Genomic DNA, 15638 nt, shown 5'->3' with positions numbered 1-15638 from the left:
AAGCCAAGATATCTCGAACGACTTCATTCGACTCATTCCCTTCCTCAAAGTAGATACCGCCATATCGGACTGGGTAAACAAATTAATAGGTAATATTACAACTATTAAGCAATCTACTCAATTGCACCATAATATATAATATATTATATAGGTATATAAATAAAACAATTTAATTTAATGTACCTATATTAACTATTTAGATGTCTAATAATAATATTATGTTTAAGCTAATGAACAATGACCTTATAGTTGCTGAAGTTGTGAATGGTGAATATACAAAAAAAATGTATGTGTATGTAATATTATTTATTGTGTATATTATAATGTATACCACGGTATAAATAATACATCTCGCCGGTAGACGCACACATAATATTATACACATAGTCATAAATGCATGATAGGTGGGTACATACTTTATGTTTATTTTAATTTTCCACAATAAACAACGGACGAGTCATTTCTGCAATGGCAAGGTGATATTATTATAATATTGGCATACCTATTCTGCTGCTGCAGCCTGCAGCTGATGAAGATTTAGTCATGTCTGAAAGCAGGAAAAAACGTGAAATTCCTCTGATTCGTAATTATGGTATTCATTATATATTATGATATTAAACATCACTTGTATAATATTATAAGATCATATTGTTTGTAGGTGGCTGTGTTATATTATTTAAAGACATGTCGTTGTAGATTTTAACGATTTGATAATAAAAAAAACTCTAGCTTTTCTAAAATGTATATTAAATATATTATTATCGTATCCTCACGTTAATATTTTGGTTGTAAATAATTTCTTAGCTATGTTTTAATATTTTATGAATAATTTACTAATTAAAAACGAATACAAATTGTGCCTTTATATAACGAAATAGGTATCTATCGTTATCTAAATATAACAAAAGACTATAAATGTCAATGTCCATTGTTTAATTTTTAGAACAAATAATCGTTTAGCTGTGCAAGTGTGCAACTCTGTTGGTGATTTTTGATCTTATACGTTATCGATAAAATGTTTTAACATAATATTATATCGTAACATACGATGTAGTACAATATTAATTTAAGTTTATACCTATAGTCTATACGGTAATCGGTCAAAAAGTCCGGTATAAAAAAAGTTGGACATAAAGTCCAGATTCATTTTTTGATTGCCGGACAAAAAGTCCGAGTACATTTTTACTGTCGAACAAAAAGTCCGAAAATACAAAATTGTCTATTATATTTAATTTTTTTAATTTATAATGTACCTATACATGTAATATACACATTATATGCATGTCATATTATATATTATAGTCAGTTCATATATAATTATTTATTTAAAAAATGTAATTGTTGTACTTTTATTATATTTTTGTATTTATTTTTATATTTATAGGTATACCTATAGGTACCTATATGGCTATATCTATGTATCTATAATCGATTTCATGAGGGACGTAGCGGACGTGAATTATAAATTGAATTAGTCACTTAATATAAAAATTGAACATTTTATAATCTAGTCTACAATAATAATATTTTTAAAAAAAGTTATATGTTTTAAAAAATCTAACAATAATAATTTGATATACATTACGTATGCCTATACAGTAATAATTAATAATAATAATAATAATAATTTGATATATAATACGTCAATGTCAATACAATAATAATATTTAAATAAAAAGATATATGTTTTAAAAAATCTAACAATAATAATTTGATATACATTACGTTTGCCTATACAGTAATAATTAATAATAATAATAATAATAATAATAATTTGATATATAATACGTCAATGTCAATACAATAATAATATTTAAATAAAAAGATATTATCTTATGGTAGGTAGATAAACTGTAGACATACTGCAGCCGCGATAAACATTAGATAGATATAGCCATATAGGTACCTATAGGTATACCTACCAAAAACTACAGTGGATTTCTGTTATATTTTTTTTAGGTATAAGAAATAATAAGAAGTAATAAAATATAAAAAAAAAATACAATAATATAATAAAAGTACAACAATTACATTTTTAAATAAATATTATAATTATACATGAAATGACTATATATAATATTACATGTATACATTATAGATTAAAAAAATTAAATATAATAGACAATTTTGTATTTTCGGACTTTTTTGTCCGGCAATCAAAAAATGAATCCGGACTTTTTGTCCAACTTTTTTTATACCCGACTTTTTGTCCCCAGACTTTTTATCCCCGGACTTATCGTCCGGGATTCAGTCTATACCTATCATGGGCCTAGATGGCTGTATGCATTAGCATTTAGAATATTCTTAATTTTTATTATAAAATATAAAAAACGCTAATCAAATTAATCTAATCGATATTATAATAAATTAAGATGGCTTATTTAAATTTATAATATACATTATATTATATTACACATTTTATTTATCCATCAAAACATTATAGGAAACATGATGTATTCAATTTTCAAACTTTTTAACCTAATAACAACAATTTTCTTAACAAAATAGTATTCTTCTTTTTTGATAAATAAATAAATAATAATAAAATCAAACTAAAAAAATTCAAAATTTTCAAGTATTTATATAATATAGTACAAAAGATCCAAAATGTCTGAAATTTATATCATGTCTAAAAAAGTTGAATATAAGTATTATGTAAACATTTTCTTCTTTTCGTCTCTTCTTCCTGAATTACAAAAAAAAAACAAAATTGATTTGGTTTAAACTGGTTTTTCAGGGGCGTGCAACATATAGGGTCCAAGTGTTCCTCAGGCAACATCTTAAACATGGGTGAGTGTCGAGTGAGTATTGATAGAAGAAAAATAGAACATTTCATTAGATAGATTCAACAATATTATGAGGAGTAGGTCACCTAAAATAATTTGAGCAACACCAATATTTTTTTATAATACACGCCAAACAGTGTGCTGCATAAATATTCCTGTTTTCCGCTGTCTTTCGTTAGTTTTTCCCAATTACTTAGTTGTTACTCCCGCAATTACTTTCCCAATTAATTTCTTAGTTTTCCACCTCAACCCCCTTCTGAACTACAACAACATCAAAAACTCTAACAGAAAGTAGAAACCACCCTCAATGTTAAAGATTGTAGGACCAAATCTTCTGCTTGAAAACGTAATGAGTAATAACAGACATGGGTAAAAAAAAATACATAATTGCATTAAAAACCAATTCATTGCTTACCGCCGCTTAGGATTCAAAAATTATAGTGAGATCATTTCTTCGTATTACTTAGGCGTAGGAACTATAGGAATGAACGATGTACCTACTTATTAATAATTTCACATAGTTCTATAGTAGATACCTTATACCTACCTAGATATTCCCCAATTGGTCAATTCGTTACAAATGCAATCGTCAATAATCTTACTTGTTTAGATTTCACATCGTACGTGTATGGTGTACATTGGTATCATTGGTTTTGCTTATATTATGTAGGTTATAACTACTTACATTATAATATGCGAATTCATACCTATTTAAATTAGTATATCGAATTACGATAAAACAGTCGAAAACGTTAGCTCTTGCAGTTATTACTAAATTTACTTATATACGTACCTATCATATTTTCTTACCTATAGGTAGGTACTTAACTTTTTTAAAAATAATAATATAATAGTTATGCACTATGACGTATATTGGTACGTTTTTCAGAATGCAGTGTATACAAAATAATTTAACTTTACTCATAAAAAGTATAGCGTCCAATGGAGTTAGACTATAGTTAGGTACGACTATACTTACGAGCGAATATAGCGATGACGATAATAATGTATTATGCCTCACGTATAACGTTTGTATAATATGTACCACTGTAGGACTCGTTAATACATAGGTACACACGATTTATGGCCTAGGTATATCTATATCATATTGTAGGTATTATACATAATATAGGTTACATAGTAATGTCCTATGATGCGGTACTCGTATTCCGAGAAACGTGCAGCAGTAACCTGTATATTATACACCGTTGACGGCACGCAGGAGACGGAACGTAAAATTTTTTTTCTCCCCGGACGGTCCTGCGCAGTCATTCGAACGAATTACACATGTACTACACTACTCTCTCACACACACACACACACACTATATATATATAGGTAGGTACTTATATACATATATTATACGATGATGCGTGTGTAATTGTTATAATAGGTATGTCTTCTCTCTTACACACACACACACACACCCATTATAATAGTATCTTCGTAGGAAAAAGGGGTTGTCGTATGACATAATAATAAATGCGCATATTATATTGCGTTTTATAAAAAACATCGAAGCTCTTATATAACACAAATGGAGAGCATATTATAAAACATTTATCATAATAGATATATAATAATATACCTATGTATAGGCAAGTGTAATATCGATACACGTCTTCAGCACACCGCCCAGAATGGTGTAAATAAATTATGATATTTGAATTGTTGAGAAATATTATGACAGGTAGGTAGAAACGTGTATTTCTATGGACACAAAATAAAAATGAATAAAAATATGTAACCCTGCCGACGCATGTCAATAGTCTTGCACTTACGTGCTGTGTCTGGCGAGTAGCCGTTAAAAACGTAGTTAGGTACTTGGGTGAGTAGATAGATGCAGTTAGGGTGTAACAAGTTTTATAAAATCATAATACACAATAATATTATCAAACAGCATATGGCTTACGGGTTATACAATATAATAAACGTTTTGTAAAAGCATAAAATATAATATGCACGAATCGTATGTACAGCGCAATACTTTAACGCGCGTGCACGAATGGGTAGATAATAAGTGCGACTTTTGACTTCTGAACCACTCGACCACAACCGACTTTACGAACTCGGCTGGTGAAAATCCAAAGCGATACGACTTTTCTCCCGTACCCAGTGAACAGAAAAAAAAAATACGAATACCAAGTATACAGGTGAAACCATGTACACGGCGGCGGGGATCACCTGTTCGGCAGCTGGAGTCGCGTGAGCAGCAGGTTGGAGCCGATTCACGACGTTTTCAGTATTATATTATTACTATTTTTTAAGACAAGACACGCGGCGGCGGCGGCGGCTTTACCGTTATCACGGAGAAAACGCGTTGCCATCGGCGTCGGCGGTGATGGGGGACGGGGAGGGGAAAATTCGCGTCCTTGATGTGGCTACACGTCGCCGCCGCCGCAACAACAGCAACTCCAGCGCGCGCGTGGACGGCGTGGACGGGTGGTCGGTCGGCGGGCGGGAGGTTTGTGCGTAAAATGGGAGTCGCGCGCCAGTCATTCGGTCGTCGTCGTCGGTCGTCAACGACTCTAAATAAAAAACGAGTCTTAAATATTGTTATCATTAATAATATCGCGTCGACGTCGTTACGTCTTCAAGACTTGAACGCGGACACGTCACGTCGTCCCTCCTTCTCATCGGCGTCGGTCGATACGCAAAGATTATAATATTTTATTAACATTACAAGATAATATTATTATAGGACGTACCCAACATTAAGGACGGAAACGAGCGAAATAACTTTTTTAAAAGCCAAATCTATACGCGTCTATCCACGACGATAAAGCGATTTATCGATAAAAAATACCGTGCGCGATTCGGCCAATGCCGTCGAGTGTCGATCGCCGTCGTCGACTTCGCGGGAAAGTCGTGTGGCCGGCGATTGCGCGTGGCGGCGATAACGGGCGGGTGATATTATAAACATTATAAAAAGATAAAAACGCGCACGCACCGAGCGGCGAGTGCGACGGCGGTGGTTGTCGCTGGGTCGGACGGGATTACGACGACGAAAGGTGAAAATCCTCGCGCGGAGTTATCACGACGATAACAGTACTACCTACCTATGGGTAGTGTAATAAAATAAACAACGATAATAGTAATAATATTTACGGACAATAATTATGATCTCATCGCCGTCGGAATCGTATCGGAGTGTCAAGTAGCAACACCGCGCCGCGATCACCTCCCGAGAACTCACGTAGGTAGTCTTTCGCGTGCTCTTTCGTTCGGTCGACGTTATGACGACGTGCCATCGCCACCGCCGCCGATGCGATAGATGAAAAACGCCATCGGCCGTTGCGTCTCATCACAGCAGCCGACGACCAGACATGGGTAAGTGGTGGTGACATTTGCTCGTTTTTTTTGTTGTTTTATTTTACGTTTGTTTGTTTGTCTGTCGTCTGTGCGTCTGTTTGTCTCCTCGTCTGGCGATTGTTATCGTGTCATGTTTACCTACCTGTTTGTTGTTTTGTGTGCACCACAGAAGCCGTGGTCCAATTCGATTACGCGGCCCGCGAACCCGACGAGTTGACGTTGAAGAAGGGAGACGTCATCACCGATGTCAAGCCCATGCCCGACGGATGGATGGAAGGACACAAGGACGGCAAGAAAGGAATGTTTCCCGACACCTACGTTAAGGTGAGTTATACTGCACTAACTTATGATCATCGGCTATAACCCGGGACCCTCCTCAAACTAATTGTGTCGTTACTGTACGTTATAGATTGTTCATAATTCTGGCGGCGTCGTTTTGAGAAAAAGTAAGTGTTCCATTTTATAAAAGTTAATCCATGTAATTGTGCCATTTTTTTTATCATACGTTTCTTACCTGTAGAAAATGCCAGAAAGTGTAAGGTGTTGTTCAGTTACAAACCAGCAAACAGAGATGAGTTGGAGTTGAACATAGACGATGTAATCGAGGTTCTTGGCGAAGTCGAGGAAGGTTGGTGGAAAGGAGAGCTTAGGAATGAAGTGAGTATTAATTTAATTATACCTACACAAAACATTAATAATTAAGTCTTACACTTAAGTATTTCATCTTTATTCAAACCAGAAATATTTGTTGACCTCATTATCACAATTTTTTCTGTTATTGAATTCTTATATTATAATCTAGTGAATAATATCACGTTATTACCTGTTTTTGGGTTTTTTTACTAAACAGTTATCACCAATATGTTTGTTTTGTAAATGGTTACCTGCCATTTTTTATTTTTACCTGTTCTTCTGATTTTAATTTTATTAGATGTGATTTTGTAAGTAAGTAATATAATACATAATATTATATTTTACTATTGTAGCTCAAATGTTTTAAGCCTTAACTAAGCCTTAATTGATGTTTGAATAAATTTACTGTGTTAAACATTATGTAACTAAACTTTGATCTTTAAAAAATTACATACATAGCTATTACATTTTTGAGAACATTAATTTTGTTTAACGACTTATCCTTTGAGGACTAATATTACAATCATCGGTTTCATTCGAATCGGATCACACTAATCAAACTAATACTGGCAGAATTCCGCCAGTTAAGTTGTCCGTTAAATTTAACAGGAGATGGATATTATAATTTTAAAATTACATTCAACATAATATTTACCTTTTTAAGGTTCCACATTTCATGATAATAATAGGTAGGTAGGTAATACTATTTGATAACACAAACTCAACTTTTCAAATTTTGTAGAGACCAAATAACTCATATTGTAACGCACCTCTATACATCAAATGAACTCACATTAATTGCATGTGAATAAATTAATAAGTTGTTTCTTTATTGTCTTGGTAAATTAGTTTGACAGATTAACGGTGCTTTCTTTGCTTTTAATTGTTGATTATTAAATCATTGAATTTTTATTGAATTGTTTTAATTACCAATTATTACTTTCATCCTAAAATAATAAGATGACAAGAATACTTTTTGATTAGTAATAATATTATTAAAACTTATTTATCTACTACAATAAAGAAAATTACAGTATTTTTATTGCACAAATACACACATTGATGTGTTTATCACGAAATAATAAAGAAGTGACAAATTCCTACCAATTAATATTTAAATAAATGATTATTTAGAAGGTTAAACTGACATATATGTGCCTATTATTATATTTCAATTGCTGTATATAATAAGAGTTTTATTTTTATTATTTACCTTAATTATTAAAATACATTCCCTAATAAACTGGTGTTAATAGTGAATATTACTATCCCTGAAAAGTTTTTTTTTTTTAATATAGATTATTAAGAAAACAACTGTGTATGTCTTAGTATTAAATATTAAGTATTAGATTTTTTAAACATAAACTATTTAAAATTCATCAGTTTGTTTGTTAAATATAAAAAAAGAAAAATGTATAGTTTTAATCTGCACATTTTAAATATTTAAATATTGATTGATTGTAATAAGTATAATTGAATAGGTAATTGATTTAAATTTGAAGTTGAAAAATAAGTTTTATTCATCCTATCTAAATTTTGGTTTTACTTTTACAGACATAAAATATATTCAAGTACCTATATTGGGTATATTACCATTTTAATTGTGTGTAATGTAAATATATATATTTCTTTTTTTAAATAAACCTCGAAATAAACATTATACCATATTGTTTAATAATTTGTCTTATGTTACTTTTTTGTTTAAAAGAAACAGATAAACAATTTAAATGTTTATATGTTTACATGTTTTATTTAAAATATCATTATAGGTAGTGAAACTTAACATTTTTACTTGACTAAAATATTGTTGTGCCCATATAAAGTGGCTGACCCAATTAAAGAAACTTAAGTTGTTATTTTTAATTATTTGTATACTGTTCAAGGTAAATAGTTCAACGCATAGAAAATATTAGTATGTGAAAGTTTAGGAAAGGTTTTCCTTAGATATAATTTTATCAATCTGGTATTTTGAAGTCTTTGCTAATTTCTTTTTGGTATTTAAAAATAAATAGGTGGGTAAATAGGATGTCCCTCTGCTGTACAGTAGGTTAGTGTAATGAATGGTATTAAATTTGGATTCATTGATATAATATAATTGTATCAGAATAACAATTCTGCCTATGAAAATATATTTGTAAGTATATTTGATGACATTATTGTGAATAAAGTAAATTATTTACCTATTTATGTGGAACTTTGTTTTAAATTTTCAATCCTTAGGTATAAAACTAAAGTTGAACATTTTTAAATTTTTAACAACAAAATTGTTTTTAAATTTTGTCAACATTTGCACTTTAAATGCTTTAAAAAAATAGTGTGCTTATGTATTTTTAATATTTTTCGAATTCTATTGCAAAATATATCAGGAGCCTTATATTACACTTTCATGCTTTTTAACCCAACAAATACAACTTGATTGATATTTATAGAAAAAAAACTAAAAAAATTGAAAATGTCCGTAGACAGCTCAAAATGAGTCAAAACATTTTGAAAATTGTATCAAGAAGAGGAATTTATAAAATTACATCAACATCTGGTGTAAATTTAAATTATCTACAGTTATTCTTTTTTTAATTATAGCAAAATAATAAAATCGATATATCAATCTGAGAAATCAAGTGATATGTTGTAAGAATATGAACTTTATGAACTTCAAACGTTTAGATAAAAATTGAATTAGAATTTCAGGTAGGTATTTTTTTTTTTTGATCAAGTTAAAAAAACTTATGATGAACTTTCAATTAAATTTTCAAATCTATATTTAAAAAGAAAATATTTTTATGAATTTCTAACTCAAAATAATGTGCACATTTTTGTGATTTTTACATGTTTTGTAAAAATTTGAACTAGAAATGTTTAAAAAAAAATAGTGACTGTATTTTTAATATTTTTCAAGTGTTATTGTAATAATATATTAGGAGCCTTGTATTAAATGTTCACACTTTTTGACCCAACAAATAAAATTTTATTGACATTTATAGAAAAAATATTGGAAACTGAAAATGTTGTAACCGCTCAAAACAAGTAATATTATTTTACTTTATTTTGAAAATTCAATCGTATTTAGAAAATACTGCTATAAACAATCAGTGTACATTAATTCATATATCTACGGTTATTTGTTTTAGAATTACACCAAAAATAAAAATCAATTTTGTCGAAAGCCGATTTTGCGTAATAATTCCCGTTTTTCTTAAATTTTGACCTCCCAAATTGAGTAAATTCACTAACTAGATTCACTTTTCCATTCAACAGATACTGTTAAAGAAAATCGAAGCAGTGTAACTAGCTTTATAGGTGATAACAGACACAGAAATAAAAAAATAAAATAAAAACTCATCAATGTAAAAAATCAATATATTCATCCGCTTAGGATCTAAAGTTGTATTATTGATTGATTCTTACTCAATTATTTATAACGCATTCATGATTGACTGTCTAATATTATTAATATATTAATATAACTATTTTTTTTTTTAAATTTAGATTGGTGTTTTTCCATCCAACTATGTCACTGAAATATCAGACGTTAAAAGTATTATTATTAGTAGAAGTGACTCAAAAACTTCAACTGGATCCCTCAAGAAAGAAGAAAGCATCAAGAAAGGTAATTTTCACTTTTTTTTTTATTATATAATCTGTATAAATATTAACAACTTCTATTTGAAGCTTCAATAAAAAAAAAAATAATAATAATAACAAATGTATTTTATATTTCAATATAATTATTTTTATTTAGAAAAATCTATTGTGGAACCAATCAAAACTGCTGATAATAATATAGAACCCAATGCTCCAGTTCTGCCTCCAAAACCAGGTATGAACATTTAATACCACTGTGCTAAATAAGACAATTAAATAAAAAATTTTTTTTTAAAGTATCCTATGTATTAATTAAATACATGACGCATAATACTATGATAAATTGGATTTAGTAAATAAACAATTATTTTACACCAACACAAACTGATAAACGGAAATGAATGCAATTCTGATTAATATTAATCACTTGAAAGATAAACCGTATTTTAATATGTCAACTTTTAATTATATTATTTTAGTGATATTTCAGACTTCAGTTATTCCTGTCATCAACAGCGATTATGATAATGAGTAATGACATTTTTTGAAGTATTGCTACTATCAAAAATAATATTTCTTTTTAAATTCTATCGTATTATTTTTCTAATTTTCATACCCTACAAGTTGTCCAGTTATGAAAAAAATCAAACAGAGATTGTCTCACTTATTTCATTGTAGGTATACATAGTATTTTAAATCCTAATTGCGAATTTGATGACATTTTATTTCTCTATTTAAAATTTATTTAATCTAATCATCTAATTTTTTTTTTTTAATAACAATTTTGTTTAGGTCAATACTTAATACAATTAAATGTGTACTGCTAATTTTATTGACATTCTTAAATTACAGTAATTATCCAGTGATATTACTAAATTTATTTGCACAATACGACTAATATTTTAAATGTCAAACTAATTATTATTTTGTAGGCTAAGTAAATACTATTTTATCATTATTCAAATTTTATACAGCTAAAGAAGTTTGTGTTGCACTATTCCCTTACGAAGCTGTCAATAGTGATGAACTATCACTGGCTGAAGGCGATATAGTTACTATTTTATCACGTGAAGTAGAAGACAAAGGCTGGTGGAAAGGAGAACTTAAAGGAAGAATCGGAGTGTTTCCTGATAATTTTGTTCAAATAATGAATCAAGATGAGGTATTTTTTATTATTACTATTATTATTTTACCTATAGGCTATATTACAATCCACAGCAGTCACATGTTTTTTATGTTTTTTTTTACTTTTGTTTATTCAGTTGGCAACTAAATCTGAAAAAACTGTTAGTAGTCCACGTAGCGGCACAACGGCATCACTGCGTAAAGTTTTTCAGAGCCAAATGGAAAATAAACCTTTGGGACCAGTGGTGAGCAAAAAACCAGCTCTGCCACCACCACCGCCTACGACCAAAAAACCACCCACTGCCAAAAGTTCTTCCACGTCTTCTTTGTCAAAAACTATTAGTGGTATTAAATCCATGTTGAATTCTGAACAAAATACCACGGATAAGATGAAGCATATAAATTCTGAAATTGGGGATTCTAAACAATACGGCTCTATAGCTGTAAAACGTTCAGAGTCTGTGGGTTCCATGAAAAAAACCTCGGATTCGCCAGATGGATCAAGTATGAGTAGATCAATATACCACGTTACGCCAGAATCGTCTCCTACATCATTAGTGTTTACAAATGTATGTATTTTAGTTAGTATTAACATACAAATTGTCTCTTTAATTGGCTATTTTGTTGTTTTATGTATATTTTTTTTTTACTTAGCATGATAACAATTCTCCTGAGCTTAAGAGTCCTGATTTCGATCAAATAGAGAGAACTGCAATGCTCAGTCATCCAACAGCATCTCGAGCTAAGGCACCTAGAAGGAGGCCACCGTCTGCAGCGTTTAATGTATCCACTGAGGAGGATCCAGCATTGGATCCCCCACCAACAAACGGAATACCCGGTGTGGATAAAGAAAAGGCCCCGTGGGTTCAAGAGTTGAAGATGAATCAGGCAAAGAAATCATCGATCGCTAATTCTGTGATAGGTATGTTTCTTATAGGTAGAGCTCGGATTTATATTCATTTGCATATTTGTACTAAGTGTATGCACGTCTAGGGGGTTCTGAAATGTCCACGGTTCATCATCTCACACTGAATTTAAACACCAAATTTTATATTCCATATTTTGCATATTCAGAGGATTATTGCATATTGGTTCATAAATGCATATTTAATGGGTTTTTAATAAATTACCTATTTTAATTTAAGATAAATATATTTTAGTAATTTTAAAAGAGAAAAAAAATCATTGATAGGGTCTCTTACAAGAATATTCTTAAAATATTGTCATTTTTGCAACATTTCATGAGATCGGAGCATGTATATATAATATTATATTAACAACAATAAATCACCTACACCCGCATTTCGGCATACTATGTTGTTACTTCGACGTGCACAACAAATAAGGCAGAAACTCAATTTTACAAATTTTTTTATAACATAATATTTACAGATGATTTTATTATTTTTTTTTTTTTTAAGGTTTCTGAGGGTTGTAGACATTGAATTTTAAACAATCTAAAATATGAAAAACTGAAGATTATAAAATATTGCATTTTGGTTTTTAAAGTATTAAATGTTTAACTATTTAAATATTCTTTTGTTTCTGATAGAATATCTAGTAGGTACCTACTTTCCTTAGTGTAAAAATGTATTTTTTTTTAAAAAAATCCAGACTACTTGTAAGTCATGATTATTATACTTTTATGATTTTTACACTATTCATCCATCTATAAATTGACTGAAAATAATAGTTATTATTATTTTTTAATACAATGTTTATAAATTAGGTGGTGGTAGAACACGAGTGATGATCAATCCGTCTACAACCACCATAACATCAGAAAGTTCATCAGAAACCACAACAGTAACATCCAGATCAGGATTGACCTCAGTGGGCTTGGGCGGTGTTGTTTTTAAACCTCCTGGTTATGTGCCACCTCTGACCACGCCTGAACCAGTCACAGTTAGCACACCAACCAGTCCTGTTGCACCTATATCAGCCGATTTTAGTCTGTCAACGACATCAGTAGATGGAAATCTAATATCAGTGTTAAATGAGAAGGTAATTATTGCATTTGAGAATGAAAATGTTTTACTTTTTATTTTATTGTAAATCTTTTAACTTGTGGTTATTAGGTGAAACAATTGGAGTCCACCGTTCAACTACAAAATAGTTTACTTGACAAATTGTCGACAAAGTTGGAAGTGGAAATGGAAAAGCGTATAGAGATCGAGAAAGAAATGAAAAAGATTATGGAACTCGTAACAAGAGTTTGACTTAGACAACAGTATTTCCATATAAATTAATAGTTAAAATGATGAAAAGATAATCGTTTTAGTTTGTTTATTTCACGAGTAGCCATGCATTGAATATCATGATTACCTTAATTGTAGGTACATTTTTAATCAATTAGTATCGGTATTAAAAATGTATTCAAAAAGTCAACGCCAGAACTCTAATCTCAATTCTGTGTTCTGTGTCTTCTGGAAAATTAGTATTGATTATCATCTTTTGGGGTTACCTATATGCATATCCTTTGCACATTTATTTTTTATTCTTCTAGTCTTTAGAGTCTAATAGTTCATCATCTTCATTAATATTTTTAATTAAGTATTATTATAATTATTATTGTATTCTAATCATTCCTTGAATTTTTTAGTTAATTTTGATAAACTAAATGTGATAAAAAGTGGCATTTCTGACAGAAAATTATTGATTCAGTTTTCACGCTATTACCTCTTACTTCTTAGTACTCAATAAAAACAAAATTCTAAATCTCATTGGATAATCAATACAATTTGTATTCTATTATAATATCTTAAAAGTAACATATAAAGATAAGTACTTCGACTGTATCCTGCCACCTGAATTTATTTATTAAATACATTTTACAGTGATTTTTTTACCTACTTTTTTAACATTCCTTAGAGTTACACACATTATTATTCATTATATCTAAAAAAAATGTACTTACTCAGAATTGTTTTTAGTAATAGTGTACAATTAGTGTGTTCTGTTAAGTTTCGTTATGTATATTTAGACTGCCAGGAACTATGGCGTCTATGGTGTTTGAAAATCGATTTATGGAAAAATTAATGTTGATAATCGGATGTTCAGTTGTAATTTTATTAAGTGGTTTGCAAATCGATATCCATTTATTTACTCTATTATAATATAAATTATATTTTTATATGTTTATTAATTAATTCCCTAGTCCAATTTTTATACCGCTAAATGTTTAATGTGCTAAAAAATTAATTTTTTTATTTTACACGCAAATTATTCAGTCATGGCTAAACCGTTTACTACCATTATTATGTTAGCCTCTAATTTTCTATTTTATATGAATTGTATTGATTTTATAATAATTTTAATAGTTTTTATTTTATACTAATTTATTTTTAGAAAATATTTAGTTTAATTCTTGTTCAACGAATTGTGTACATAGTATAATGTATTTGATAGTATTAAAATGAAAAAATTATGTGCTTAAAAAATAGGCAAACGACTGATTTTGCACACAATATGCTCTACATGGCATCATGTCATGTCTTACGAAATTAAACATATTACTCCTCCCCCTCTCCCCCCTAAACGACTGTCCCACAAACGACCAGTAATATTTATTTAGTTAATTTTTATAATGCATACCTATATTTTCATAAATAAAATCTTGTAATAGCGATTATTCAGACAAATAATTACAAACATTTTGTAAAAATTATTTTTCAGAAATGTGAAATGTCTATTTAAGCCAATAATAATGTTATACGATGATTTACCATTGATTATTATAAATATTTTTATCATAGAAAAATGTATGATTATCATAATTCAAATATTATTATTATTATTATTATTAAAATTATTATTACTAACTATTGTAAGTTGTCCAACGGTGTCATATATATTTTATAAATTGTTAATTTTTATTTCCAATAAAAGTATTAAAAATATATTCATATGTAATTATATTTTGGTTATTATAATGTAAACGCCGTATTGATTTCCTTTTTATTCATAATCAATTAATATATTTATTATTGTTTACAAACGACAATATGATAAAAAAAATTTTAAGATACGTTTTTGCTTTCCAATGGAACTTACTTTATATCATGTGAATTGTGCTTTATTAGAGAAAGTGGTGCTATTTAGAAGACAGGTTATAAATTATCCCTAACAAGGGTAAAGACTATATTATTATTACACGGCCAACAAAAACGTGTACTATATTACATTCTAAAAATACATTTT

At 29.4% G+C, this 15638-nt stretch overlaps 1 protein-coding gene across 1 annotated transcript; it reads left to right on the top strand.

The window, feature by feature from the left end:
- Positions 1 to 5283: 5283 nt before the first annotated feature.
- On the top strand, positions 5284 to 15350 carry LOC100163454 (SH3 domain-containing kinase-binding protein 1). Its single transcript, XM_001951051.5, has 11 exons — positions 5284 to 6116; positions 6268 to 6422; positions 6508 to 6544; positions 6619 to 6755; positions 10218 to 10338; positions 10471 to 10548; positions 11288 to 11475; positions 11576 to 12007; positions 12093 to 12360; positions 13168 to 13442; positions 13517 to 15350. The coding sequence occupies exons 1-11, from the start codon at positions 6113 to 6115 to the stop codon at positions 13655 to 13657; spliced, it is 1836 nt and encodes a 611-aa protein (XP_001951086.1). The 5' UTR covers positions 5284 to 6112; the 3' UTR covers positions 13658 to 15350.
- The last annotated feature ends 288 nt before the right edge of the window (positions 15351 to 15638 follow it).

This window comes from Acyrthosiphon pisum, chromosome A1, assembly GCF_005508785.2.
Source record: "Acyrthosiphon pisum isolate AL4f chromosome A1, pea_aphid_22Mar2018_4r6ur, whole genome shotgun sequence".
In the NCBI taxonomy this organism is placed as follows: Eukaryota; Metazoa; Arthropoda; class Insecta; order Hemiptera; family Aphididae; genus Acyrthosiphon; species Acyrthosiphon pisum.
Note: the sequence above shows the minus strand (reverse complement) of the source record. Positions and strands in the feature narration are given on the sequence as shown.